Here is a 27,497-nt window from a genome sequence, read left to right on the forward strand (position 1 = left end):
CTGTCCAGCCTGGTTGGCCTCTACCACCTCCCTGGGCAACCTGTTCTGGTGTGTGAACACCCTCCAACGTCAGTGACACGGTTTGCAGTGGTGATGCTCCACTGATTTCAATCTTTTACTTGTGCTTGCGTCCTACCAAAAAGATCCTCAAAGTAGGCACATCCTACTCCAAGCATCTTTAGAACAACTAATTAGATTGTAATTATCAAAAGCATTATGGATTGGTACTTTCAAGTTAACTGCCCTTGCTTTCTGTGTCATCTTTCCTTTGACCATAAGGGTCTGTGTTCTTCAGTGCTAATACAGCTCTCCCCATTTGAAAGACAAATGCATGTTAATGAGACACTTGTGTCAATGGATCATAAACTTATGGTTAAAATAAGAAAAAAAAATCAACTTAGTTTAATTAAATAACCATGTCAATATTTTGGTTTGAACCTACGCTAAACTAAAATTACTTTTAAGATAGATGCAAAACCTAGCACACTGCCTTTTGTTACTGCGTTTTTACATATGTATTGAAAAGCCTTAATAACTGGGAAAGGAAGTCCTAAGTAATTTACATATTCCACACCAAAGCACTGCATTGTTTGATCTCAGGAGTTCAAGTACCAGTAAGAACAAATATTTTTGTAGAAAAATAGTCAAAGAGAAAACCAGCATTCTTCTTGTGCCATGTCTCCACCTAAACACGGAGATCACCTAGAAAGCGATCATAGTCTGTGGCAGAGTTTGTATAGTCAGTATCTGTGCAACTGATAGCAAAATTATTCAGGCTGTTTGTGCATTAGACAATTGGTGAGAGTGCTGTTTGAAACTGTGGATTTGGGCTGTGGATGGTGCAGGCGCAGCTGCCAATGCGTGTGAGGTCAAGGCCCTTCCCGAGCCATAGTAGGCACATCTCTGGATTAAAAACCCCAGGAATTTAGTTCCAGACTGGCCTGAATTGACAGGCCTGGGCATTTCATTTCACTTTGCTGTGTGCTTCCTCACCTGCAGGTTGGGCTCTGATGGGAACTGCTCTTGTCGCTGTGCGACTCGCTGCCTTGGTGCGCAGGCGTCGTGTTGAAGCAGCAAAACACGTTCCTAGCCACGGTGGCCTGTTCCCGTGCCTTCCCAGGAGCGGAGCTGACAGCGCCTGAAAGCGCTGGGGCTCCCTCACGCCTTTGATGCTTTCCCGGGGGCAGCCTCCCCTTCTGCTACATCCACGGGCCTCACTCGAGTGCCTGTGGGAGCTGAGGCGGGCACACCGCTGCCTACCGGAGACGGCCCGGCGGCTCAACACAGGGGAAAGACGAGCTACCGTCGGAGGAGGGCGGACGACAGCCTCACCACAGCCCGTCCCTCACAGCTCTGTGGCGACCGCCAAAGCGCGCGAGGCTCCCTCCTTCGCCGCGCGCCGCCCCCCCCCGCCCCCGCCGCCGCGCCTTCTGCGCAGGCGCCGCCCGCGGGCGCATGCGCAGCGGCCGCGGCGGAGGGGAAAGGAATGGGGGGGGGGGAGGAGGAGGAGGAAGAGGAGGAAGAGGAGGGCGTCTCCCTTGCCGCGTAGGCGCGTGCGCGCGCGCGCGGGCGGGGAGGGGCCCAGCGGCACCCGCGGCGGCTGTGCCGGCGCAGCTGGCGGGGATGCGCATGCGCGGCCCGTGAGCACCGCTGTCAGTTCCGGCTGTTTGTTCGGGAAGTGGATCCGGGCCGGAGCCGCCGCGCCGCCCCCTCCTCCTCCTCCTCCTTCTTCTCCTCCTCCTCCTCCTCCTCCCCCCGCTCCGTCGCCCGCGGCCGTTCCCGCCGCCCCGGCCATGGCCAGGGACTACGATCACCTCTTCAAGCTGCTCATCATCGGCGATAGCGGTGAGGGCGGGGGTAGGCCGCTGGCGGGGTGGCCGCCCCTCGAGCTGTGTGAGGGGCCTGAGGGCGGCGGCGGGGCCGGGCCGGGCCGAGCCGGGCGGCGGGGAGGGCCTCCTCCGTCCTCCCGGGGCACCGGTGGGGCCGCTGCGGTCGGTTCCCCCGTGGGTGGGTGTTCCGGCGCCGTTGGGTTGTGCCGTGGCCGGGCGGGTCGCCGGGGGAACGCGGCGCTTTGAATGAGAGGGCGCGTTCGCTTGGGCTTCGTAAAGTTTTTATCTGATGAACCTGCGGAACTGGCTGCCGCCGGGATATTATGGTAAATAGCGTGGGTAGGTTTAGGAGAAGGAAGATTAGGCACGTCTAAGTTCGCCTTCGTGGTGGCGTCGGCCTTGGGGGAGCCGCGCGTTCTGAGGGCGCCCACTCGTCTCCTGTTGGGATGAGGAGGGAATTCCCTTCCCCTGTGACAGACAGTTTAAGGCGTCGGTGGGAAGGGCTGGCTGCTCCTCAGCCCTAGGGAGCATTGTTTCCAGTGCGGCAACTACGACGTTTTAATGGTCTTTAATATCTTAATTATTCCTTAAGACTCCTTCCCTGCTTCAACCTGAAGTCTCAGTTCTAGAGTTTGTCACTTTTTTTAATAAATCCTTGAAGAGCTGGTAGCTTTCTGTACTTCTAGTTATAGCATTGGGTGCAAATACCTAAAATAGTTACGGATAAGGGGTAGCTATGGATTTTTGAAAATAGACCTGTAAATACTTCTGCAGCAGTTTCAGAAACTGCTGGAGGGCTAGCGTGTGAACTCAGCCTGTGTCTGGTGCTTTCGCTTAGGTACATAAGAGTTGGGACTGGGAAGATTCCTGCCTTCAGTCCGGTTCAGTGTTGATAACACTCCAATAGCTTACAGTTTAATTTCCATAAACTGGAGAAGATGGCATCCACCCTCTTCTTTTAATAGAGGTGTGGTCCATAAGGCAGCAGGTCCCAGCACGCAGTGAGGCATGGCTCTTGGGTAAAAGTGTAATGTTGCATGATCTTGGCAGTTGTCACCTCCAGAAGCTTTAGCTGTATGTAAAAATATGTTATTCTATACTAAACTGCGTCTGCATGAAGGGATCTAAAGAGGGAGAAAGGGCAAAGGCTTCAGAACAGCTTAAAATGCTAGGCGCTTCTGGGAGCCTATGGATTATTAAAAGCAAATGCTGCATTCTGAGTAAAGCAGTAACTCTGTTGCTTGCTGATGAGTTTCAAAACTGTTCAGGCAAGATAAACAGGATGGTGAAAACTCTGAAGAAGACTTTTCCTCATTTTGAACAACTAAATGAAATTTCTTAGCTGAGTCTTTTTGACTACCTGTAGTGTATCCAGTGAGAGGAAAAAAAGTGTTGTGAGAATTATCAGGTTGCCTGTGGTTCTCCCTTGTTGTAATTAAATCTCACTATGTAGTTTGAGTATTGATTTTTCTTTTTTGTTTTTCCTAACCCCGACTGGAAGGCTTTGTCCCTGCTTCCACAAAACACTTTGCTTGCCTTGTTTACTGATGTTTATTCCTCACAATAGGAAGCGGACTGATACTGGATAGGATGATTATGTCTCATCTGCCTTCCCCTGTATGCAAATATGTCAACAGGGTAGTAGGTTTGTATGTTTTTAGGACAGGTCATCTTGAAAAGCAGCCAGTAATCTCAGTTGTGCTATATATTTAAAAATAATACAGATGATCCGTGCTTTGCATGTGCTTCTTTAATTCACTCGCCATTCAGTAAGATACGGGTTTTAGAAACTGGTATGGCACAGAAATTTGCTTTTAACTTTGTGCAAAGTCAGTAGGCCTTTTTTTGTTTGGTTTCATTTTGCTGTCTTCAACAAGCAAAGAGGCCCTGCTAGCCGCCTCTTTTCAGATCTTCAAATAACTCTCTGTAGGAAGTGAAGGGTCACGAAGAGTGTGGTTTCTCTATACGTGAACAGTGTGGGTCAGAGGCGGTGTTTGTTTAGTGAGATCGTTGTCATCGGGAGCATGTAGAACTTCCTGAGTTCAGGAGGTTTGTCTTCTCTAGAAGCTGCCTGAGTGCTGAAAGCAGTATAGACAAGACCGCGTCCATGCAGCAGTGGACAGCCTGACAAAGCAGTGGTCATGTGCAGCCCATGCAGCTCTGCAGCGTAGCCTGAGGCTGGCTGACGTTTTAAGAAGGTGGTGTGGTCTGACAAGTCTGTGGGTTCCAGCATCTACTTTCTTTTTACTAAACTGGAGGTCAAGGCTGCTTGATCAAGAAGCATAGTACTTGCTGAAACTTTTTCTTCTTTTTTTTTTTTCAATTAATGTTTTTTATTTTTTTAGTCTCTTTCCTTAGCTAACTGGTGTTTTGCAGAGGTTTAGCTCTGCTAAATAACCAGTCCTCTGTTAAAAGTTCAGGAACTGCTCTGCTACCTTTTTGGAGCTCTAGAGGTATTCAGTGTATGCACATTGTAACTTTGTATTTTTTAGTAGCATTCTTTCTTTTTAATTTTTTTTTTTTTTAACATATGTAATAGTCAATGAGAAATGAGCATGGCTTCTCCAGATGTCTGGTGATTTGAACTCTCTGCAAATGAGACCTGGCTTACTGGAATCATGCAGATTTTTAGGTTTGTTTTTTTTGTTGTTTTTTTTTGGTTGTGTGGGGGTTTTTTTCCTTCTTTTTTTTTTTTTCTGGTAGCTATCTTCAGATGCCAGCACCTGAGAACTGTTGGGAGTTCTATATAGTCTTTGCATAGGTCTTCTATTAAGAAGAACTTTCAAATTATACATCATCAAAATAATTAGCTTAAATAACTTCTACCTGAAAAGATTTAATAGATAATCACCCTGGTGAAGTTGAATTTCCTCTTCATATCATAGCAGACTTCTTTTTTGGGGGGGGAGGGAGAGGAAGGGACATTAACAGCAGAGATGTTATGCAGAGATAACAACTTTGAGGCATTCTGATACCCAGATTCCCTTGGTTGGGTGTGCAGGAATGAGTTTCTTACAATTCTTGTCTGAAGCACTGTGAAAAATGCTTCCCTGCAACAGGGTGAGATCAGGGTGCAGACAGTCATTTAAGGAAAACCTGGATGAAGGGCTACTCAAAGCACTTAGAGAAATGTTTCATGGAACATTTTGGCAAAAGGTACAACTTCAGAAAGGCATGTGTCCTTCCTGTTAGATGGGGAACAAGCCTATTTTGGATGGCAATACAGAACAATTGTTCCCGACTCCTCTGTTTGGTTTAGGCTTCTGTTAAACTGTGGCCATGATAACCTAAGCTTTATAGTACCAAACCCTAGTGTGATTGTCAAAGTAGTCCAAATTCCACTCTCGTTCAGCATGGCATAATGAATGGGAGGTAGGCAGTGGTGTTAAGCATGATGTGCAAGTGGAATTCAATAAAGTAGTTTAGGGCAGTGTCCTGAGTACTTGTTAATTAGCAGGACGTGCTCATTTTTGGATCTTTCCTTAGCAAATGCAAGCCTACTGATCGTAGACTTGCTTTCAGTTATTACTCTTTTATGACCTCTTAGAACTGACCACAGTTGAAAAGCTGCTGTTTGAGAGTTTGCTGAGGGCTGGAGGAAGGAGGGCACAACCCCCCCGCCCTACAAGAAGCATACCGAGTCTTGGAGTGACTGCAGTGTGCTTGATCAAATTTTCAAGGAGAGTACCGAGATGAATAGTCAAGGTGGATGGTCCTAAGTTGTCTGCTGAGAAAATATCCTAGTTAGAGTTAAAAATGCAATGGATGGGTAAAATACTATTATGTTACCCGACACCCAAGATGACTGTATTCAAAGATCTTGCTGTCTTTGTTTACCATAGGTGTGGGCAAGAGCAGTTTGCTGTTGCGTTTTGCAGATAATACGTTCTCAGGTGAGTATTTTGTTTACTTCAATAAGTGAAATGGTCAAGGTCGGCTCCAGTGCTGCTGGTTGGCAAGGAGTTGTTCTTCTGCATTTACCCACTAATAGCTGTACTAGGTATACATCATGTTTCTAACTTTGCTTCTCTTGGTATAAGCCTATACAAGCCATCCTGTCTGATCTTCATTTGCGACTGCAAGTCCCACAGTATTTAAATACTGACATGGTTCCAGAAATAGCTTAGGTTTTTTAGCTTATGCTGTATTCTGTGCAGACTTCCTATTGGCCGTTTGGAATTTAGATTGATTGACTATTGTGGCTAAACCACTTACATTTGTGACATAACTAATTTATTGGGAGGAAACTCTTAGAACAGACTATTCAAAATAAGTGATTGCACAAGCATTTAAAGCGAAGCTTTGTCTCAAAATTTTCACAAGTGAAACACTTGCATAGTTACTGTCCATTTCTTGAGATATTTGGGTTCTTACTCTTGACCACCAATGAAGTAGAAGAATAATTTTATTTTGTCACACTGAGCCTTAAATTTTAAGGGTTGCATGGGAGAAGTGGCTTTACGGCTAGAAAAAAGCTATTAACTGCAGATAAAAATATGCAGATCAGCATGGCCTGATAGGGCATTTTAAACAATAAGCAGATAGGGGTAATCTGGTTCTCCTGTCCAATCTGAGAGCTACTGCCAAATAGCATTCAGAAGTGTGCTTTCGGACATCCAAAATAAACAAGACTTAGGTTCTCACTTATCCACGCTTTCCCTTCAGGCAGCTACATTACCACGATTGGAGTGGATTTTAAAATCCGGACAGTTGAGATCAATGGAGAGAAGGTGAAGCTACAGATCTGGGATACAGCTGGACAAGAGCGCTTCCGGACTATTACATCAACGTGAGTATAACTGGGCTTTGTGATATGTAGCTTTGTGTATGGATCTTGTAGTTTAGAGTTACGGTTTAGATATTTTAATGTTTCAGTCGATTAGCTAACAAGAGCTTTGCTGTCTGTACAGTGGGACTTCTCTCAGCTGTTTTAGAACCGATAGCGGTGGTGATATTGTGGCTAGGTTTGAAACTGGGATTTTAGAATTCCTCACTCTTCTGTGCATTTCCGTGATGGCTTTGTCTTATTCCTCTGCTGCTTGTTTCCAGATGGTAGAACTGGAGTTATTTCACTGTTCTGCATATAGTAGAAGACTTGTCTCTGAAGCCTGTTCAAGAAAGTCATCCTCTGATTGAATGTATTGTAGAAAGAAGTACAGAGTGCAAACCCTCTTCAGTGTCATGTAACTAATAAATAGCTTTGAGATCGAAGAATGGGTTTTCCAATACTTAGTTTTCTTTTAGGACAAATGCGTTTTAGCAACTCTGTGCAGAGTTCCGTTGAAGCAGACGCCCACATGAAGTTAACCTTTTCCTTGGTTTGAGTTCGGTTTCATGCTCATTGTCCTTTTGAACAGCGTGTGCACGGCTTTTCCTGTTCCTGAAGAAACCACACCCAGAGCAGTGGGAACTAGGAATAAAATGTGTTTGTAAACTGATTGCAGTAAAGGTGGGACTGCTCACCATGGCCCTAGGGGAAGAGGAAAAAAATACACTTGGAAATGGAACTTCTGTTTCCTTTGGCTATTAACAAAAAATAGTAATTCTTGAAAGACCTAGGTGTTTCACTTGGTCTTTCATGACTGACTTCTCTTTTGGCTCCTATTTGAGAGGAGGATTGTTTTCAGCTGATGTATTGGTTAACTTACTGAGACATAAAAATAATGAGATTGGTTGCATCTGTTACGTCTAAACAGCTAGAAATGGTAAAATTGAACCTGTGTGCACCGCCCCTTTCCTCTGCGCTTTTATACGGATATTACTGGATTACTTCCATTGTTTCTTAAGTGTTCAGCTTGAAAAAACTCGGTTGCCTCTTGTAGGGTTCCTGTGTGTGACATCACTTCTTGTTTCAGCCCTGCAGGGAGCTTTGGGCAGGAAGCGGTGAGGGGGAGGCAGCAATGCAGTGCTGTGGCTCCCATCAGCTGTGCGCACAGGCTAGTCACGGAGTGCCCCAATTAGTGCTGAGTCAGCAAATGGCCTTCCTGTTTTCAGATTCCCTGACACGACTCAGAGCTGCGTTAATGAGCGTTGGTTCGTAGGGCTGATGCCAGCTAGTTCAGAAAGCCATGGTATCCGGCGCTGAACGGGGAATACCAGGAAAGGAGGCTTCCTTTTGTGAACGGGAATAGCAGCAGATTGGACTTTGCGCAGCGTTTTATGTAAATTTCTTTCCTTGATTAACATTTAAAATAGATAAGCTGAAATGGTTTGAGGGCATTTGTTCTATGACCTGTTTGAATTCTGCTACTACTTTCTTTTGCATAGGTTTTTACCAAAGTGAGGTACATTGGAAAGCCCCAGTTTTCTTGCCTTAACTCTGGTATAGTAGTTACAGAATCCTCCATGGTTAGGGAAGAAAGACTTTAATTTTGTGCAACTTTAAGCAAAGAAGTTCTTGTGTCCAGGTGCATTTGAACTGTTGAGGAAAACACTTTGGGAATGCTGGTTGCATTGTCATGAGGACTCCTCTTGCTGCTAGGTCAGCTAGCTGTGACTGTCTAACGTTCACTGATATTTTTCAAGAGGCTCTCTGGACCTAAACATACCACCTATAAAAACAGGAGATAACAAGATTCATATTTTAGAAATGGTTCTATCTTTTTTTAATTATTATTGGCAAAGTAATGCTGTAACTGATTTGCTTATCCCAAACAGAGTGACAAATCGAGTTACCATTACCATGCTAGTGCTTACGAAAGGGCTTGGCTACCAAATCATGGGTGGAGTGTGAGTGCCCTGTCAACAGTGTAGTAGTCTTTGTCGAGTCTTTGACTAGACTGAGGTTTAGATTGAGGATAAGAATATAAAAAGGTGTTCCTTCAGTATTCCTGTAGGCCAGGAAGTCCCTGTACAGTTAAAGGTAGAGTTCAGATTGATGTTGAGCCAAGCCTGGCAAGGAAGTCTGAAATTAGAGCCCATCTGGTAATAATAGTAATAGGTTGGAAGTACTGCTGTGTAGACCTAGAACTGCAAAATGGTAGAGGTGGTAGGAAGTTAATAGTAGAAAATCGGGAAACATTAAAAGGTTATATATTATGTTGGTTTTACTTGACTACAGCGACAGAAGCTGAAGAACAGAATAAAACTGTTAAGGAACAGAAATGAAGTTGATGTGGAGTATTCTACAGAAACTCAGGAAAAATAAACTAGATCAGAATTTCAGACTGGCAAGTATAAAAGACAGCAGCTGGTTTTACTGTCTATTAAATGTGGAAATACTGGGATAGCTGGTGACTAGTGGGAGGAGAGGCCAAGTTGCGTGAATTTGATTGGCATGGAATGTCATCCAAACTCTAAATTTGATTTAAATTCACCAAAGATGGTAGCATGCCAGGATTCAGCTGTATTAGCAGGAATCTTTAAGATGCATGAACAACCAGATCCTGTAATTCATTTGCTCTTGTAGATAGGACTACTTTGTCCTGATTCGGGACTGTGGTTTTAGGATTTAAGCTTTAAATAATAGCTGTCAAATGCTAGCTCAGGATGAATAGTGATAGCAGAGGGACTTTCTGCCATGCATTTGTGTGGAATGGCGTGTTCAAGAGAGGGATAAACTTTTTGAGATGATAGAATTGCTATGTCTTGTAAACCAGATATGATGGTTGAAAGACTGGTCAACTGACCTGTGACAATAGATGGGCTTCTGGGAACCTGAAAAAAAGATGAGTATGAAGACAGACTATTAGAAGTCTCTGGAATTGTTTAGAATTCTAGAGGACTGAAAAACAAGGAAAGATGTATACTACAAACTAGTGAAATACTAACAAAGGTGTTGGATTTAACCAATGACCTATTTTTCAAGTTGGCCAGTTACAACACCACCACCACCACCCCCCCACCCCCAAAAATGAACATAGGTGCCCTACTGAACTGATGCAGTCAGTAATACTCCTCCGTCTTTTCTAAATCTGACTTAGCTACCATCATGCTTCATGAAACTAGTTATTATAGCTCCAGATGCTAATCTTGGGAAGCATTTACAAGAGGAAATCTGAGAACTTTCTTACTGGTATCTTGTAGTAGGGAGTACCACAATGAATGGCAAAATGTTCCCTTCTGCTTTAGAATGGTAGTCTTCAGAGATGTGAGGGGAGGATGCAGATGGCTGAAGGACATGGTGAGTTTGGTTAACCCGTTCTGAAGACTTTCTGTATTAAGTCTGCAGTATTAGTAGGTAATGTTTCAAAGGCAGTAAGCTTATGTCTTTAAGCTTCTTTAAATACAATTCTATAGGTAGAACAAGGAATTTAGGTGGTGCTGTGTTTATTTCAACTTAAATGTTATCATTCTTAAGCCTTTTCCACAGCAAAGCTAAATGTAAGGCCTTTAGATCTAGGTAACTTTTCCAACTATATGGAAGATAGTTGGCTACTACCATATGGAAGTTAGTTGGCTGCTACCAAGCAATCCGAGGGCATATACAGGTCAGGTTTGGTTGTCTTTCACCTCAGTGGGATACTTTTATGGACACTATAAACATAACTGTTCTGTAACTTCTTTTTTTTTTTTCCTTTTTTTTTTTTTTCTGTATTTCATTAATGTATTTATCACTAGGAGTAGTAGCAGGTACTAGCTTTGAGGTTTGTAGGGTACATGGCAGAGCATGCCTAACATATAGAGGACAGCTAGCATCAGTCATTTAGTCCTGGAATGGAAGGCTGAGGTTGAGAACTTCGTTCCTCTTCTGCTCTCATTTCTGTGGTCTCCATCTTCCCTAAAATGTGGATGGGAAGAAGATAAGGCATTCCTTCCCTAGTGTCAAAGTCTCAACTACCTCTTGGTTGCCAAAAGCACAAAATTTACACCTACTCCTCCCTGAATGCCAAAAGCCCCATCTGTTCTCTACTTGCCAAAGCCTACAACTTGTTATAAAAGCAATTCTGCACTGCATCATTCTGAAGTTTGAAGGATGGGGTAGGATAAATGAGATTTTATTTTCTAGCACTGTCCTGCACTTGGGGTTAGAGAATCTTTGCTGTACTTGTTAAGCCTAAAATCTTATCTAGGACACAAGGCTGTGTCTAACAAATGATAGAAAATAGCATGACTAGCTTTTTGAGAAAAATGCGTATTATGGGGCTTGAGAGTTAGAGAATAAAAGGTAGTATGGTCTTATCTCTCGGGCTGCTAAAAGGTAATGTCAGCCAATGGAGAAAATGACATTTTAGTGGAGATGGGGAGTTGGCAACCTTTCTAGAATGATGTGCCAGACAATTTTCCGTTCCAAAAATAGAAGCAGTGTAAGCTGGTAGGAACTCAGCAGGAGTCAGGGGTTGCTGTCTTGCACAAAGGGGGATGTTTCTGGTGAGGTGGTTGGCAATATTAGTGCTTTGTGGCAGGAGCTCCCAGCTCCTGCAGAGTTTTGCATGCCATAGTGGTCTGTGCTGCATGGTCCAGCCCACAGTCCTCATCCCTAGGAGCAAACGACGACTGTGCTGACGGCATGTTAGGAGGGGGATCTGTATGTGCAGGGTGCATGTTATTCTACTCCCTGACATCATATGCTTTGCTTAGGAGAAAACCTAGGTGCGTGGGCAAGGTAGGAGCAGCAGGATGCTCTGTTGGGTCCTCTGGGTTGGATGACTGGGATACCAGGCATGGTTTTATGGTGTGTACAGCAGAACGAAGCAGCTCTGCGTAGGTGTAGCTGAACCACTGTGTTTCTCTAAAGGCTGAGTGTTGCCTTTGCAAATGTAATGCTCAGTGTTAGGAAGTGGTAGGTCAGCCTGAGGGTTGCTGAATTAAAAGGTGATATGGGAGAGTTTGAAGATAATTAGTTTATTGTTGAGATGTAAAGAAATCTAGTGTGTTGATAGGACTGGAGATCTTTCCCTTTCTGATGCTATCATACAAAACAGTATTTATCAAAAGCGGTGTGCAGTACCTGTTAGTGTTGGGAGAGGATGGATTATTTTTGCAACGTGTGGATTCAGGCTATGGAATATTTTTTCCTCTAAAGGTTCTAAGTTATGAAATAAAGTTGAACTTGTAACGAAGTAGAGCACAAATGCAGTGCTGTAGCAAGTTTTAAAGCTATTAAAGGAACTGATTGTGAAGGGACTAGAATATTTGAAAGCGTGGGATCTCTTATGGGCTGGGAATAAGTAATTCTTACCTGTGTTAGTTCTTGCCAAGGAAAGTGAATGTACAGCATAAATTACTGGTAATGGCATGACTGTCTTCTGAAAGTGCCCAGATGAGCAATAGGAGTGGGCTCTCCTGCTTCTGTAGAGTATGTATTGTATCACAGAAGAGTATTGATACCCAGTGACTATCACACAAAGTGATCACAAGAGGAAAGGGGTGGGGGGAAATGTGTGCATTCTGTATGTGATGTATGCCTGTCTGTGGAATTCTGTCTTGATCATAGAATCATAGAATCGTTTAGGTTTGAAAAGACCTTTAAGATCGAGTCCAACCATCAACCCAACACCACTATACCCACTAAACCATGTCCTGAAGTGCCACGTCTATGCATTTTTTGAACACCTCCAGGGATGGTGACTCCACCACTTCCCTGGGCAGCCTCTTCTAATGCCTGACAATCCTTTCAGTAAAGAAATTTTTTCTAATATCCAATCTAAACCTTCCTTGGCGCAACTTGAGGCCATTTCTTCTTGTCCTATCTCCAGCCACCTGACAGAAGAGACCAGCACCCACCTCAATACAACCTCCTTTCAGGTAGTTGTAGAGAGCGATAAGGTCTCCCCTCAGCCTCCTCTTCTCCAGACTAAACAGCCCCAGCTCCCTCAGCCGCTCCTCATAACACGTGTGCTCCAGGCCCCTCACGAGCTTTGTTGCCCTTCTCTGGACACGTTCCAGCACCTCCGTGTCTTTCCTGCAGTGAGGGGCCCAAAACTGAACACAGGACTTGAGGTGCAGCCTCACCAGCGCCAAGTACAGGGGGACAATCACCTCCCTTCTCCTGCTGGCCACACTATTTCTGATACAAGCCAGGATGCCGTTGGCCTTCTTGGCCACCTGGGCACACTGCTGGCTCATACTCAGCTGGCTGTCAACCAGCACCCCCAGGTCTTTTTCTGGCGGGCAGCTTTGATGGTTTATAAAGGCAAGTGGCTTCTGTTATAGAAGGGACGATGAGGCTAAAGGTGGAGAAGAGATAGTAACTTGCTCAAGCAAATCAGTAGCAGAAGTGAGCTGAAACTTTGAGATCTTCTGAAAGGTAGTGCATTTGGATTGGATTAAAAGACTTTGAAGTTGAAAGGTGTGTTCGCTGAGTTGAAATGAATTATCAAAGAGGACCAGACTGGTCACAGTGGACATCTCTAAAGTGCAGTGGAAGTGCTGCAAGAGGTGGTTGGTTTTTGGTTTTGTTTTTTTTTTTTGTCAAAGCTGCCTAATTTGCAGTAGGGAAAATACCCGATAGCCCTGTGAAAGTGGTTGAAAACTGAGAAGGTGGGGCTTGCTTTTTTGATGTGGCATTCTCATGGTGCACATCCTGTCTGCCTTTAGTAGGTTCGTGCAGGTGATAATGCTGGAACTTGAATTCAGGTATTTTTCTTGCATATCAGAATTGCTCATCATCTTTTAAAGGTGCTTGTTGCCCAAGGCTAATGGGAATAAACTGAAACGAAGCTTATTTTTAATGGCTAAAGGTAGCAGAGCACAGTGAATGCACATATGGAGTCGATCTGTTGAGTAGGAAGGTGTGATCAGAACACAGTCACTCAGCAAGAGGGAAATTTTTGTGAGCTCAAGAGAACTGTGACTGAGGATTGAATATATTTGGAGATCTGCTGAAATTTTAGTCTGTAAGTGATCTTTCACAGATAACAAAATTACTGCAAAAACTTGATGTGGCTTGTATGATGCGAAGGTTCACATCACAGCCAGTTCTGAGGACATATTGGGGGCACCACTACCTTTTGCTCACGTAGCTGGAAGACAGTATTCATCTTTGAAGGTCTCAAGAACCTGAACAAGGAAGCAAACAGCAGACTTTGGACTTTGAAACCTACTTGTATAGACTAAATGAGCAGGGAAATCTGTACGTTTAGAGGAATAGCATGTGATCTAGCTGTTGTAAAAGAATTAAATGACTCCCAGTGGAAGGAAAATGGGGGCACTTGATTGCTGTAATTTAAGGATTTGTTATGAATCTTGTAGAAGCCAAGTGAAAGAGAAAGAGCTGAGAAGACGATATATAGCTTGAATTAACATTTATTGTCTCTTCCTGCTCCATAGGTATTACAGAGGAACACATGGGGTCATTGTTGTCTACGATGTAACGAGTGCAGAATCTTTTGTGAATGTAAAACGGTGGTTGCATGAAATTAATCAAAATTGTGATGATGTCTGCCGGATACTAGGTAAGTTTCTAATCAGAGTTACAACATCTTATTTAGTGGGCTGACCTGCTGAAGTACCAAACTGACTTTTTGTTTTCTTTCTTTTTCTTAGTGGGGAATAAGAATGATGACCCAGAGCGAAAAGTGGTAGAAACAGAAGATGCCTATAAATTTGCTGGGCAGATGGAGATCCAATTGTTTGAGACCAGCGCCAAAGAAAATATTAATGTTGAAGAGGTAATATAATATGTGGAGGAGTATAGCTAAAATAATTTGGGGATAATGGTTTGGGAAAAAATAACAATTACATTCTTCCCATTAAGAAGGAAAGATAAAATGCTTTGTAAAAGTTGCAAGAGAGTAGTAAAATGTCAAAGAGACATCCGCCTGTGTTTGGAAGAGTTGGGGAAGTGCAATGAAGGAGCCCACATTGCATTTTCACTAGCTTTACAGTGCTAACGTATTAGGCATGGTCTCAGGAAAGACTTGTCACTAGGGGGAATGCTTCTAGGAGGTAGGACTGCCCCGTCTTTACTCTTGGCCTTGGTTGCCAAACTGACCTGTTTTTATTTACTGGTTTGGGAAAGGGGATAGAAGTGTTATTGATTTAGTTTGGGAGTGGGTCGGGAAGGTACTGGATTTTGGCTTGGCCCGTAGTGGGTTGGGGAAGATCTCTGAACCATCATTGAAATATATAGAAAAGTGGAGTTGCTTCAAAAGAACAGCATCCCACAAAAGCTAGCCTGAGTTCCTGGGTGGTCTAAACTTGCTTGTTTCTCTTGCAGATGTTTAATTGCATTACAGAGCTAGTCCTGCGAGCAAAGAAAGAAAACTTAGCAAAGCAGCAACAGCAGCAACAGAATGATGTGGTGAAGCTAACGAAGAACAGTAAAAGGAAGAAGCGGTGCTGCTAATGCCCTTTCCCTGCTGCAGAGACTCTGCTCTCAGACAGATCAGCCCCTCCAGCTAGACTCGGGCAATTCCACTGGGGCAGGCTTTGGGAGGACTTTCTCAGTTTTGTGCCGTTATTTAAAGATTATTTTTTCTCCATGTTTTCTATCAAGAGGCGCTGGCACCTTACCACTTCAGTGCCAAGAAGGTATCGGATGGAATCTTGCCCCCCTCTCCTCCCCTGCTCATTCCAGTGCGCCTTGTAGACAAGAAGGACGTTGCCTACCAAGTGGACTAATTAACCCAAGAGTTTGTATATAATGTATATTGCTTTAACCAGCCTCGCCTCCCTGTTGTCGCTTTGGCTTATGCCTTCTTAATGTCAACCAATCATGGACTGCAGAATTCATCTTTTTAAAGAAATAGTACAAAGTTCTTAATTCAAGTTGGCCCCAGGCTGGCAGCAGCTGCTTCCTGGGGCCTCTGGCTTCATTTCTGTTGGGCTCCAGGCTGGCAACTGGTGCCCCTGGGGCCTATGGCTTCACCTGGAGTTCCAGGCTTTTACTGGGGCTCAGGTTTTGTTTTTCTAGGTACCAGGATTGCAGGTGTTGCTGCTGGAGCCTGGGGTTTCACTTCACCAGCCCCTGGGCTAGCAGCTGGTGCTGCTGCTGGGGCCTTGAATTTCAGTTTGCCATGATCCAGGTTTGTGGCCGGGTCCTTGGGTTTCACCTTCTTGTGCTGCAGCCCAGCTGTACCTGTGCTCTCCTTTAGTTTGTATCAAGATACTGAAAAACAAAACTGACCTGCAGAAGTGGGATTTATTTGGATAAAACTTTTTTTTTAAAAAAAAAAAAAAAAGCAAAGTTTAACTCCTTTGACCTCTGCTTCTGGTTCTGCCAGGGTCCTAAGTGAGGGTCCATTTCTTTTGAGAACAACAAAAACCACGTGATTCTGCCAAAAATCCCAAACTTCTCCTTGTTGCCCTGTCCACAAATAGGCGATCTGAACTTGAATGTGAATTTTGGTGGCAAAGCTTTTGTTTTTGAGAAAGAAAAGGCATGAAAATACATCCAGCTGTTCTGGATTGATGTCTGAATATGAAAGCTGCTGCAGGATCATTCCCAGGATTCTTCTGTTAGAAAGGAGGACTGCTGTTTAGCATAAAGGAATGGAAAGCTTGCTTGTTTGGGTTATGTGGTGGTGGAGGATCACCCTTGGAAACAAACTGGTCTTGCTATACTCAGCAACGTTTTCCTGCCCCTTGTTGGCCTTTCTGGGAAAACAAGGGCTCAGTTCATCAGCCTCAATAGATGTAGTTGAAGGTGGAGAGTGTATGTGTGTGTAACTAAAATATCAAATGTCTGGGTTGAAAGTACATGCTCAGCACCTGAATAATTGCCTAAATAATAATTAAAAAAGAAATTTGTCCTTAAAATTACTAAAAGGCATGGAGGGTATGGCTTCCTTTAAGACCTTGAAGGTGGACGTGCTCAGTTTGTTGGTAAGTGGCCCTATGGAATTGCTGGCCTTAGTGTGGTAGGATATGATTCACCAATGTCCATGAGCTTTGAATCAGCCCACTTCTCTCCCTTCCTCCCCCTTCCCCAGGAGAGGCTAAATTTTAGTCACTTATTTTGCCTGCATTTTTTTAGATTTTTCGGGTTGTGGTAAGAGCCCTAATCATACAATCACATCACAATCAATCACTTTAAAGACTTTTTAAAAAATGCAAACAATGAATGTGCAACACTTATTTTTTTTAATCAGTTCAGGTGCTGGGAGTATGTATCCAGCTGCCTTCACCCATCTCTTTTCTTCACATATCTTTCATTGGTAACCCAAGAATAAGAATGAGTTGGGATGGTATTGCTAGTGTGAGCTCTGATAATTGTAAGACTTGAGCGGCTATGGAAAGTGGCGGCTTAAGTTACACCAGTCCATCCTGTCTGCTTTCTGATGTCGAATGTGGTGTGTGCCCAAGGAAGGAGCGGGGCCAGTCCTCAAAGCCTTCCTGTTGAAATGAAGCTGTCCTGTGATGGTTACCACTTTCAGATTAAAGGGCCCAGCTGCATTACTCTGGGACTCTTGTGGTAGCATGTGTGCAGATCTAGGAGGGAGTAACTTCATACAGGCAGAAGTAAAGAAAATGTCTGAATTTACTGGAAATGATGCAATAAAATGAGGAAATGGTGCACCCAAGCCTGGAGTGTTCTCTTATATGGAAAGATTGGTCCTCTTTGAGTCCAGGTCTTTGTGGCCATGGTTTGAACTCTGCCAATCCAGGTGTCCAACTTCCTGGCTTAAAGTGGGATTTTTTTTTCTTTTTTTTTTTTTTTTTTCCTAGAGCTGGCTGTAGAGGAGCAGTTACCTCTCTGCTCTTGCCACTCACTGACTATTCAATTGGAAGGGGTGGGGACTGTGTCTCTAGTGGTGCTGATGTGAAGTTTCCTAAATGTTAAGCAATGGAATGTCTAACTGGTTTGCTAGGATTATTTCTGTAATGAAAGTTTCTAATTATGCTTTTTAAATAATTTTAAAAAACTAAAAATAAAGGTTACAAGCTGCCAAATCTTTTTTGAGGCTCTGTTTCCTCTGCTGTCCAGCATCTGGAGGTGGAGGGTGGCAAGCCAGGGGTGAGCTCTTCTGCTGTATGTAGAGGGTCTTTTCTCCTGGGAGGGGGTATTGGGAAAACCATAATTAATGCTTTCAAATGTTTCGTTGCTAGTTTTAAATGTGAATGAGAGTAAGCTGGAATGGTAACCTTATTTCTGCGTGGAAGTGAGATGCTTGTGATTTTGCTGTAATCTTTTGTCTTTCTGTTCAACAAAAAGCGTTGAGTGAGCTTTGAAAGCTTCTCCTCAAAGGCAGTAGGGGTCAGACCCTGAGCTGATTAAAAAACATCTGGAGTCTCTCCTTGCTTTCCCAGGAAATGAACATGTTTCTGTAGAGAAACTAACGCAGCTGTTGCTGTGCTCGTTGGCCTTAGCATTCACTTACCCCTGCCTGCCCTTAACGCACAAGTGGGCTACCGAAGGCAAGTCCTCACTTCTCCAGAAGTGTGATGAAAACTTGCTGTGGGAAGGTGCCTTTTCTTCTGTCTGCTCTGTTCTGGTATGACTATGTAGAAGGGAACCCTGAGGACATGCAGATGGTCTGAACTGCAGCTGGTGCAAGCTGGAGGTGTTTTGTTGTCCATCTGTGTTTTGTGTCTAAACTTGTTAAAGTTTGAATATCCCTCCATATAAAGGCCAGTACATGATACAAATGGGTGGAAGGTGGAGAGTGTTTACATGCTCGTCTTATTTTCCAGTGTGGCAGGAGACGTAAATGCCTCAAATGTTCTTTCCCCAGGACCGTTCTCTTCTGAACACATGCAAGTGCTTTACATGGCTGAATTTGGGATGATGAAGCACTAAAGCTGCTGTTGGGTGTTAAGATGATAGTTCAAAAAGTGAGCTTGTTCTGCAGCTAGGCAAGATAAGCAGTGACTTGAGAGCTGAGACAGTATTGTATAAATGATCTGTTTTATTCTGAAGAGAACTATTTACAAAAGAAGTAGAGCATTGTTTTACTAAAAATATGCCTTTATAGATTTTTATAATATGTATCTTATAAAAACCATACATTTATTTACATTACTGCTACATACAAAAATTACAGCACTGTGGTATATGTACATATCTATAGATACATTCTTTCTGCTTGTCCCTGCTGTGTGCTTTTTCCCTCTCAATCTAAGGGAATCATTGCTGCAGCACCCAGACACTTCCTTTCTTGGCTTTTTGGTTAAAACAATCTTGCTTTTTATAGCCGAGTGGGGAGTAGAGAGTTTGCCTGATGTAGAGGCATATCTGGAATTTACCATTCTAAGTAGGACAAGTGCATGCAGCTATCAAGTCCTTGTACATGCAGCACTGCCTGTAACCTCACTTCTTGCTTCTCTGTGCAAAATTATTCTGTTGTCATTAATTGATCTGTTGTTCATCTCAACGGCAAGTTGCTGATCTAAGTTTGTATTAAGATAAAGTGCTAGTGACTTGCCTTTCATTTACACTCACTTGTTTCTTGTTTACAGTTTTTTCCCTTGCAGAATTGACTAAAAGGAGATTGATCCTTTTTCCCTTAGGCTAGCATAATAAACATTTGCCCAGTCACCTGTTACTTAACTGTGGGAAAGTTCTTTGTAACCTTAATCTCAGCAGGCATCTCTTCTCTGTGCAATATTTGAACAGTGACTGTGCAGCACTACTGCTTTATTTACCATTATCTCAAAAGCAAGGGTGAGTGTTGTATTTAGAGCTGCTGATCCCACTCCCTAAATCTACTTTGGGATTCTGAGTACCTGCTGGATTAATGCGCTTCCTCCATCTCATTTACTGGAGCCGATGTTTCCTTTATGCCATGTGTGTCCTAGAAGTATCAAGTATCACAAGTGGAGTGTCTTCTAACCCAACACTGCAAGGATGATTCCAGGCTCCTGGCCATGACAGGAGACGAGTGTTTTAATGACAGCTCAAGGTGGAATAGTCAGGACCTTGTTAAAACGCAACATAACAAACGAGAATGTGAAGGACTGCATTGATGAGATTTTTGAAGACAAAACAACAAAACCTAGCTGCTATGTTAAGGCAGTTTCTGTTCCTGTTGAGTAGCAGCTCAGCACAAGGAGGTCTCCTTTGGTGTGTTGTCCAGTTCGTTAAACCCAATTCTCTTCTATTTCTGGGTTTAGTAGTGCAACTAAGTCTTTAGGGTTAAGAGGCTAGTTGTAAGAAACCATACCCAACTGGCACCTTAGAACATGCTGACTTTCCTCTTGCAGTCTCTTCCATCACTGTTAATAAATAAAATTGCAATGGGATTAAGGTAGGTTCCTCCTTAAATGAAGAGATGTGCTGTGCATTTCAATTGCCTACCCCTGCAACTGAATGAGTCGCTTCCCTCTCAGCAAACATGGAGCAGAAGGCACCTTTCTTCATCTCATTACTGCATCTTCATTGGATAACTTAAGGCCCTTGCCTTAGGATTGCATACATACATCCACACATCCTCATGGGGGTAGAGTCCTACACAGCTGCTGGGCATGTGGCTTGAAGAGAGCTGTTGGGGCCTGGGAAATGACAGCTGACAGCAGAAAAAAGGTCTGTGAGGACAAAGATGTTCACGTAGCTCTCCCACAACAAGCAGAGCATAGTTTTCAAACAGGGTAGAAGACAACTGTTCACATGTATCACTGGCTTCCATGAACCCATGCCTAATTTTGCAGGTATCACAGTTTACGTTAATGCGTATGGGCATAACTGAGTCCTGACAGCCTGGGATGCTGAGTGTGTGCCTCGTGGCTCTGCCCTATTGGGAGTCACAACATAGGTAAGACGGGAGGATGAGGACTTGCCATCCTGAGAGCGTGCTTGGCACTGCACTAAGTCCCTTTCCCTCACTTGCACAAGTGGATACAAGCAGATACTCAACAGCTGAGCATTGCCTAGAAAGGAGAGGCCAAGGTTTGGTTTCCCTCCCTGCCTGTGAGACTCCAGACTCCTTTCCCTCTAAGCATCAAGCTGTATTGGTGGTGCTTTACCTAAGTATTTCCTGGAGCAGGATCTGCAATCCAGGTGTCATTGCTTTCAAGTAAATGCGTTTTACCACTCAGCTTTTTACCATCATTTTCAATCCCAAAGGGTACTTTGCTCCTTGCAACATGGAGCTACCTCAGTGCAAGATGATTTCATACCAGTGTGGTAGTTTCATGCTAACAAGGAAATATGGGAATGCTCAAATCTTTGTAGGCAGAAAGGATATTTGTACTGAGGTATTATGGATGTTCTATCCCATAGATAAGTTAAATAATAATAAAAATCCCAAGCCACGAACCTCTTACCTGCTTCTTAGAAGGTATTACCTAATTCTAGCAGAAAGCTTGTTACTGTAAATAGTGAACAGAGATAGCAGCTCCCAGTAGGATGGTGTTTTAGCACCTAAGTTGCTGAGCAGGGCAGAGCTGACTGTGTACCTAGCTCCATCTCCTGTGGGACAGTGTAGGTGGTAGCCTCTTTAAAGCGACAGGGAAACAAATCGGGGCCTGTGGGTATTGTGAGCTGGGAGAATGTGTGAAAATTGCATGACAGCAGCAGGACATCTCTGAACTTAGGCTGGCATTCCTTGCTGCTTTATGATGGTAGACTGTGTTAAAGAGAAGAGCTGTAAGGTGCCCATCCAGTGCATAGGGAAGGTCCCTACTTAAGAATTGCAGGATTTCCAGCATCACTGTGTGCATATACCAAATAAGCTACGTTCCTTCTCCTTGATCAGGTCATGCTTACAGCAAAGCAGGCTCTGATCATCTTCGGTCAAAAGGAGATTTGGCTACTTGCTCGCCAAAGGGCTGAGTAGTAAATGACCTGCAGGCAGGGACAAATACTCATAGTTTTCGTCAGGCCATAGCTAATGTTACGGCGTGGGACAGAGTAAGCTGCAGAATTTTCAGAGCTTTGTAGACACACTAATTGCCTTTGGCTTTAGTGAAGGTAGATGCCTGCATGTTTTCTGAGGAGCAAGTCTGCCAATCCAGCCTTAAAGACCTACTGACATCATTACGGGTAGGCTTTCAATGAATTATTAGTTAGGCTTTTGGGGGGCCTATCCAGTTAAAATAATGACAGGTTTCTTACTCTGTTTGGGAGGGGTACCTGGCTTTGGGGAAAGGTGTGTGACGTGCTGAAGCTCCACAACTACCTTTGGCCATTGGAGGGACAGTAGGTGCCCCAGGACTGAACATCCACACCTCTTACCCAGTTTGTAATCTGTTACAGATTGCCAGTCTCCTGGGGAGAAATTCTTAACGTTCCATGTAACTACAGTCTCTGCAGCTCTTCTCTCTGTAACAGGAGGGAGCTAGAGAAGACAGTAACATCAGCAATCTTACATCTGCCCTGATCTGCGAGGAGCCTGGATTCCCAGCGGGGGGTAAACAGCTATGCAGAGCTGCAGGGGAGATGGCGCCCAGGCAGGATCTGCAGTGGGGGCTCAACTTCCACCATGGAGAAAGCTACACTTGTCAAAACATGGCAAGGCTGGGGCCAGAGTGACTCCAGTCTCAGTGGGATGGATGAAGGATATCACAGCTGCTAGGACCAGAGGGTGGTGTAAGTGACTCCCCTCTCTTCTCTTGCATTCAGCCCTCTTCTTCCCCCTGTGCTTGCTGCGATGGCAGTTCTCAATCCCCTGCGCTGCTTTGTCTTGGGGCTGCTTACTTCCTTCTCCAGCATGAGAATGCTTTTAAGACAATCAGATTATTCTTCACAGCACAAACTGGACTGTGTCAAAGCGCCTAAAATATACCCTGAAGTTTATCACTTCACTTAAAGAATAGGAAAAGTTTCTTTCTATTAGTATCACATTGTCAATTTGCAAATCTCCAGTTCATGTAAACATTTGGTTCAGACCAGGTGCGGTGTAAATAGTGCAGAGTCTCAAGGGTAAACTCCTTTGCCCCCTTCTTTTTTCTTAGTGGATCAGAGTTGGGTCCATCAGCAAGCTGGGCAGCTGCCCCACTCCCCATCTTGAAGCAGGAATTGTTGGAGAGGTTTCTCTTTTTCAAATTAATTTTTCTTGAAAAAGGAAAAGAGGCGGTTCCCTTCTGCCCCAACGGGCTCGTCCCCCTGCTGCTCTGGCCTGAACACGGGGGAGGGTCTGGCACTCCGCTTTGTGCCATAGCCACTGGAGAAGGAATAAGCAAGCTGGCTCCATTCCTTCGGGTGTTTGTCCATCAGCTGCTGGTCAATGACCCTGTGCATGTCATCCTGCAGCAGAGGGAGAGGAGAGGGTTGTTAGTGGCAGCTGATGCTCAGAGGGAGTTTGCGCAGCGACGCGGCTGAAATGGGTGTGAAACGTGCTGTGATGAGATGGAGAAGGGATGACAAGAGTGGGGATAGGTCTAGCTCCCCACCTGGCAACAGACTTAGCCCTGCTTGCTTCTGTGAGGCTTTCTAATGAGCGAGGAAAGTAAATCACACAGTTCTGAGAGGTAAATTGCTCAGGTGGTCTTGCAGAGGAGCATCGCACCTGCTTGGGACTCTGTCACACCTCTAAACTATGTTTCTCTGCTGTCTGCAGCTTGCAGATGTCCCCTTTGGGGGGATAAATAAATAAAAAAGAACTAATGCAGCTGAAAGCAAATGCCAGAAAAAGTAAGGATGGTCTATGTGCTTGCCATATGGAGCAGGCAGGCATGACAGAGCTGCCTGCACAGCCACTGTTACTGGGGCTTCCTTGGGGAAGGTGCCGCCAGGAGCTGAGGGGCTGGGGCCAGGCATGGGCCCACCAGATCCCAAGTGGGTTTTGCACCAGACTTACCAAAGAGAACTGCACTCATCCCTTAGACCCGCTTCTTCCTCTAGAGAGAGCAGAGCGGTGGGAGCTCTCTGACAGGCAGCTTGGCATGAACAACTGCACGGTGGTTTTTTTAGATGTACCAGAAGCGCTCTGGTTTCATCCATGTTTGTAGCACAGTGAAATTGCTCTACACAAATAATTAGTCAGTTCCATTGCTGCTGACAACATGCTAATGTGTTCTTTGAAAACCTGGCTATCAATTCTACAAATTTTAAACCTTCAGCTCCATTATTTCTGCTATAATTGCATATTATACTGTAGCTTAGTGAAAACTTGTGTACACAAACTAGCCCCATAGGAGAAATCAACCATTCTCCAGCGGTTTGGTCCCTTATGAGCACTACCTGGTGAGAACAAGGATACTCTGGATGGGCTGTAGTGGTGGAAGTGCAGTTCATTCAGCACCTCGTGCAGGGCAGCCCATCAGGGCAGCACTGAGACAGCAGGGAAGGTGCTGCCATTGCCCAGCGGGTGCCCCAGCTGCTCTGTAGCTCAATGTGGAATAAAAGAACCAACGTGGAGTGGAAACTTGAACAATGACTAATCTCTTGTTGCAACATTTTCTGCAGGGAAAAGGATTGATAGCCATGGCCTGGACCATATTTAGTATGGGGACTTTCCCTGGGGGAGCAGGAGGGTGCAGAGCTACGTGGGCTGGGGAAACTTTGGATCTTTTTAGAGCAGGGCTGGAAAGGGGAAAGGCAGAGGGAGAGTTGAAGAGGTTAAGGTAAACATCAGCATTAAGGTGAAACACGTTTCCAGAGGTGAAGCTGCCATGTGAAAATGTATAGCACTTGGATTTTGAAGGCACCTCTTCTAGCAAATGAGGTAGGCACCCAGGCTCCAGCACGGCAGATCTGTGTCCTTGGTTAACCATATAACAAGGGATGAGTATGATTTTTATATATATATATATAAAAAAATATTTTATATATATGTAAAAATACAGTATGCACTATTGACAGTGCACTACGTTTAGGTCCCTGTCTGTCCAATGCGTGAATCAGAGCGCACAGCACTTGGCTGTGGAGATTCAGGGTAGATGTAGGCAGCGAGACTGGGGCAGAGCTGCGGTCCCTGCCTTGGCACTGGGCAGGGGCACAGGAGTGTCTGGGAATGCGGAGGAAGGACAAACACCAGCAGTATGAGACCTGTCTGGTAAAGCGGTCCCATAAAGCTGGATAACATGGTACTGGTGTGCTCTGGGCATTCTGGGCAGGAGTTTCTGCTCTTTGCAGAAGGGGTGAGGCTGAAGGAGGTGCAAATGACAGGTATCCTCTTCGTGAGCTGAAGCTGGTCTCCCTTGCATGAGATAAGGGTTGGAGCTGCACAAGTCGACCTTGGAGGCTGGTGGCTGTGGCTGTGCAGGCTGCAGCGCTCTGCTGGCATTGCAGCATTTTCTAACCCAACGGTGCCCCTGTTGCTATTGCACTGAAGCCACTGAGCTCTCATTTCAGAGAGGCAGCCCTCCACTTCCAAGTTTGCTCCATATTCCTTCCCTACTCCCAGTAACACCCTTCATGCCCCCAGTCAGATAATGATGAATACCAGTGGGGGTCAGATTAGGCATGGGGGTGAGGTGCACATCCACTCCTGTGCTAGGCTCAGATGCGTGCAGTTTTGCTTGTGGCATATTTTAAAGACTGTATGATTATGTGCTTACAGAAAACTGTAATCTTGTTGATGGTCCTTGGTAAAATGCAGCCTAGTAGTGAGCAGGAGCAGAATTTTATCAGATTAAAGCCTCCATTTATGCCCAGCTAAAGCAGAGAATCTCATCCCATTTTATCAGAAACACTCAGCTTTGCAAAATAGTTTCCGAAATACATAAATCACCTGACTTGTTTTGTGCCTCTGTGGTTGAGCTTCTGTTCTGGGGACACTAGGTGCTTGGAAATTATTTTGCTACTGCATAATAACACTTTAGGTCAGTATGTTGGAGACAACTTTCTGCGGTGCTAGCGACCCTGATCCTCATCTCAGACAACTGGTGGGAGCAGGATTGGGGTTGCTATACTGCTGCAATTGGATGACATAGTGTTAATTGAGAAAGCAAACAAACACCTGCTGTTAAAACCCTAAGCTGGGGATATTCCAGCACTAAATATGAGTGTACTAGTAAGTAGGTCTCAATTTATACCACCCATCCAAACTGAAGCAGAACTTGGATACAGAGAGCTCCTATGCAGAGCACTGAATGTCACTTACTGCATACAAGGCTGAGAAGTATAATCCCAGTCTGTATTTCAAGAACTTTTCCAGATACTAGATATGCCAAATACAGAGGATTAATGATACATGTGCCTCGGCCTGGCCTTCCCCGTGGTGACCTGGGGGGTAAAGCCTCACCATGGGGTGTAGGATGCTGCCCCTCATGCCCCGGCCTGGTGCTGGGGTGTGTGGTGTGTGTGTGTGTGCAGGATATCAGTGGGTGATGGAGACCCCCCACTGGCCTCTCTTGCCAGATGACAGTGAGGACAGAGACGGATGCAGGTGACAGTGGCAGCAAATGGAGCAGGTGAGGGGATGGCGGGTGCTTGGCGAGGGTGCAGGGAGCTCACCTCAAAGGCAGGAGGGGTGTACGACTAAAGCTGTTGGTACAGGAACTGAGAAAGGCCACTAGATCAGAAACCAAAGGAGCCAGATAGTAAAAAGCCCTGAGGAAGCAAACTGTAAGCAGGAGAAAGAAAAGAAAAAAAAAAAAAGAAAAAAGAGAAACGAAAACACAGTGGAGTTGAAACAGGAGCAAGGTTGTACGGGAGAGGTTTCTACCGGTCAGGCTGGTTGTTAGTAGAGTTGGGGTCTTGTATGGTCTGCAACACATTACTAGAGCTGGCCTGGACCTTTTCTCTTGTATCTGCTTGTTTTCTATTAAAGTAGCTCTCCCTTGGTGCTAGTTTCCAGGAGGAGACAGCTTTGTCTGCTCTCAAAGGCTCTCTGCCTTTGTGTGGGTTTTCCCAACTGGCCCCAAGTAGGGCATCTCCAGGGCAGCTGCTGAACTGCTGTGGGTTTGGGGTTTTTTTACCTTGGTGGAGAGCTGGGATTTTAGCTTCTCCATCTTGCCAGATCTTCCAAGTTGGAAACAGTGCAGCTGTACCATGAAACAATCACCACAATCTCTCTGCCTCCCACCTTTCTGCTCCGTCACAGAAATGCAAGGATGCGCTGTGCCCGCATGTCCCCAAGGCTGCGCCTGCCCAGGGACATCTCCTGTATGGACACCTTCCCTCCCTGGGCCACAGCAGGTTACTCTGCAAAGTGTATGTTACCCATGCTGTATGCAGCCATGAGATACAGTTTGTTTCTCCATTTTAAATGGGCATTCCTGTATAATTAATTAACAGTTCACAGCTGAAAGACTTTGAGCAGGGAAGATCTGTGTTTCACCCCTCTGAGCACCACTGCATCACTGGCTTCTGCCGAGCCAAAAGCAAACGCTCCTATCTATGGGTGTTCAGGCTGAGAATGCAGCAAACACACAGGAACGGGCAAAAGTCGCCCAGAGGTGCCTCCTGGGCTGTGTGCCACCCAGACCCTGCCCTGTGGTGACTGGGGGCTGCTCACCTGCCAGGCCTCCAGCTGCTGCGAGAGGTTCACCTTCTGCTGGATGGCGTCCAGCAGCTGGCTGTTGAGGGACATCATGTCAATCTTGCACTTGGCCAGCTCCACCTCCACCGCATTCTTCCTGGGGGGAGAGTGAGAAATTGGGGCATGTGACTTTCCTTTTTTTTTTTTTTTTTTTCTCCAAAGGAAGTGTTAAACTTGAGGAGAAGTCAACAATTTATTTCATTGGCAAGTCCCCAGATCCTAAGCTGGTCATCTCCATTGTATTCTGGACAATCTATCCATCTGAAGAGTGGGACAGAACTGTAGACATCATTACTATAAAACCAGCAGATTTCTGGTAAGCACACTATGAAGAATACAGAAAGATATTCAGATACACTGCTGTGTAAGATAATACAGTGTGCCTGGCTAATGTGCAGGATCTGCCATTAAAAATAGAGATCTACAACGAGGTAGAATCTACATGTAAATATTTTTTCCATTTCTTCTGTTTACTAATGCATAG

The 27,497-nt window shown here is 44.8% G+C and overlaps 2 protein-coding genes across 3 annotated transcripts in view; one reads left to right on the forward strand and one right to left on the reverse strand.

The window, feature by feature from the left end:
* Nucleotides 1-1,625: 1,625 nt before the first annotated feature.
* RAB35 (RAB35, member RAS oncogene family) lies at nt 1,626-17,685 on the forward strand. Of its 2 annotated transcripts, XM_075041788.1 has the most exons (7): nt 1,739-1,845; nt 4,369-4,461; nt 5,672-5,722; nt 6,495-6,618; nt 14,040-14,164; nt 14,256-14,380; nt 14,929-17,685. In XM_075041788.1, the coding sequence occupies exons 2-7, from the start codon at nt 4,398-4,400 to the stop codon at nt 15,055-15,057; spliced, it is 618 nt and encodes a 205-aa protein (XP_074897889.1). In that variant the 5' UTR covers nt 1,739-1,845; nt 4,369-4,397; the 3' UTR covers nt 15,058-17,685. The 2 variants fall into 2 exon arrangements, with proteins under 2 accessions (XP_074897890.1, XP_074897889.1); XM_075041789.1 differs by lacking the exon at nt 4,369-4,461 and having other exon boundaries at nt 1,626-1,845; nt 14,929-17,683.
* A 4,947-nt stretch (nt 17,686-22,632) lies between these two features.
* The window catches only part of BICDL1 (BICD family like cargo adaptor 1), a 46,840-nt gene continuing 41,975 nt past the window's right edge, over nt 22,633-27,497 (reverse strand). Inside the window, exons 9-10 of the mRNA XM_075039645.1 lie at nt 26,990-27,110; nt 22,633-22,833 (exon numbers count right to left, since the gene is read on the reverse strand). Of these exons, the coding sequence (XP_074895746.1) occupies nt 22,633-22,833; nt 26,990-27,110 (322 nt within the window). The remainder of the gene's footprint in view (nt 22,834-26,989; nt 27,111-27,497) is intronic.

Source organism: Buteo buteo, chromosome 11 (assembly GCF_964188355.1).
Source record: "Buteo buteo chromosome 11, bButBut1.hap1.1, whole genome shotgun sequence".
In the NCBI taxonomy this organism is placed as follows: Eukaryota; Metazoa; Chordata; class Aves; order Accipitriformes; family Accipitridae; genus Buteo; species Buteo buteo.

What these genes read in the sequence shown, in the direction of transcription:
- RAB35 (XM_075041788.1), top strand. Translation starts at nt 4,398, where the DNA reads ATGTCTGGTGATTTGAACTCTCTGCAAATGAGACCTGGCTTACTGGAA. An exon ending in TGCAGATAATACGTTCTCAG is followed by an intron (nt 5,723 to 6,494) that starts GTGAGTATTTTG and finishes CTTTCCCTTCAG; the next exon opens with GCAGCTACATTACCACGATT. An exon ending in AAAATATTAATGTTGAAGAG is followed by an intron (nt 14,381 to 14,928) that starts GTAATATAATAT and finishes TTTCTCTTGCAG; the next exon opens with ATGTTTAATTGCATTACAGA.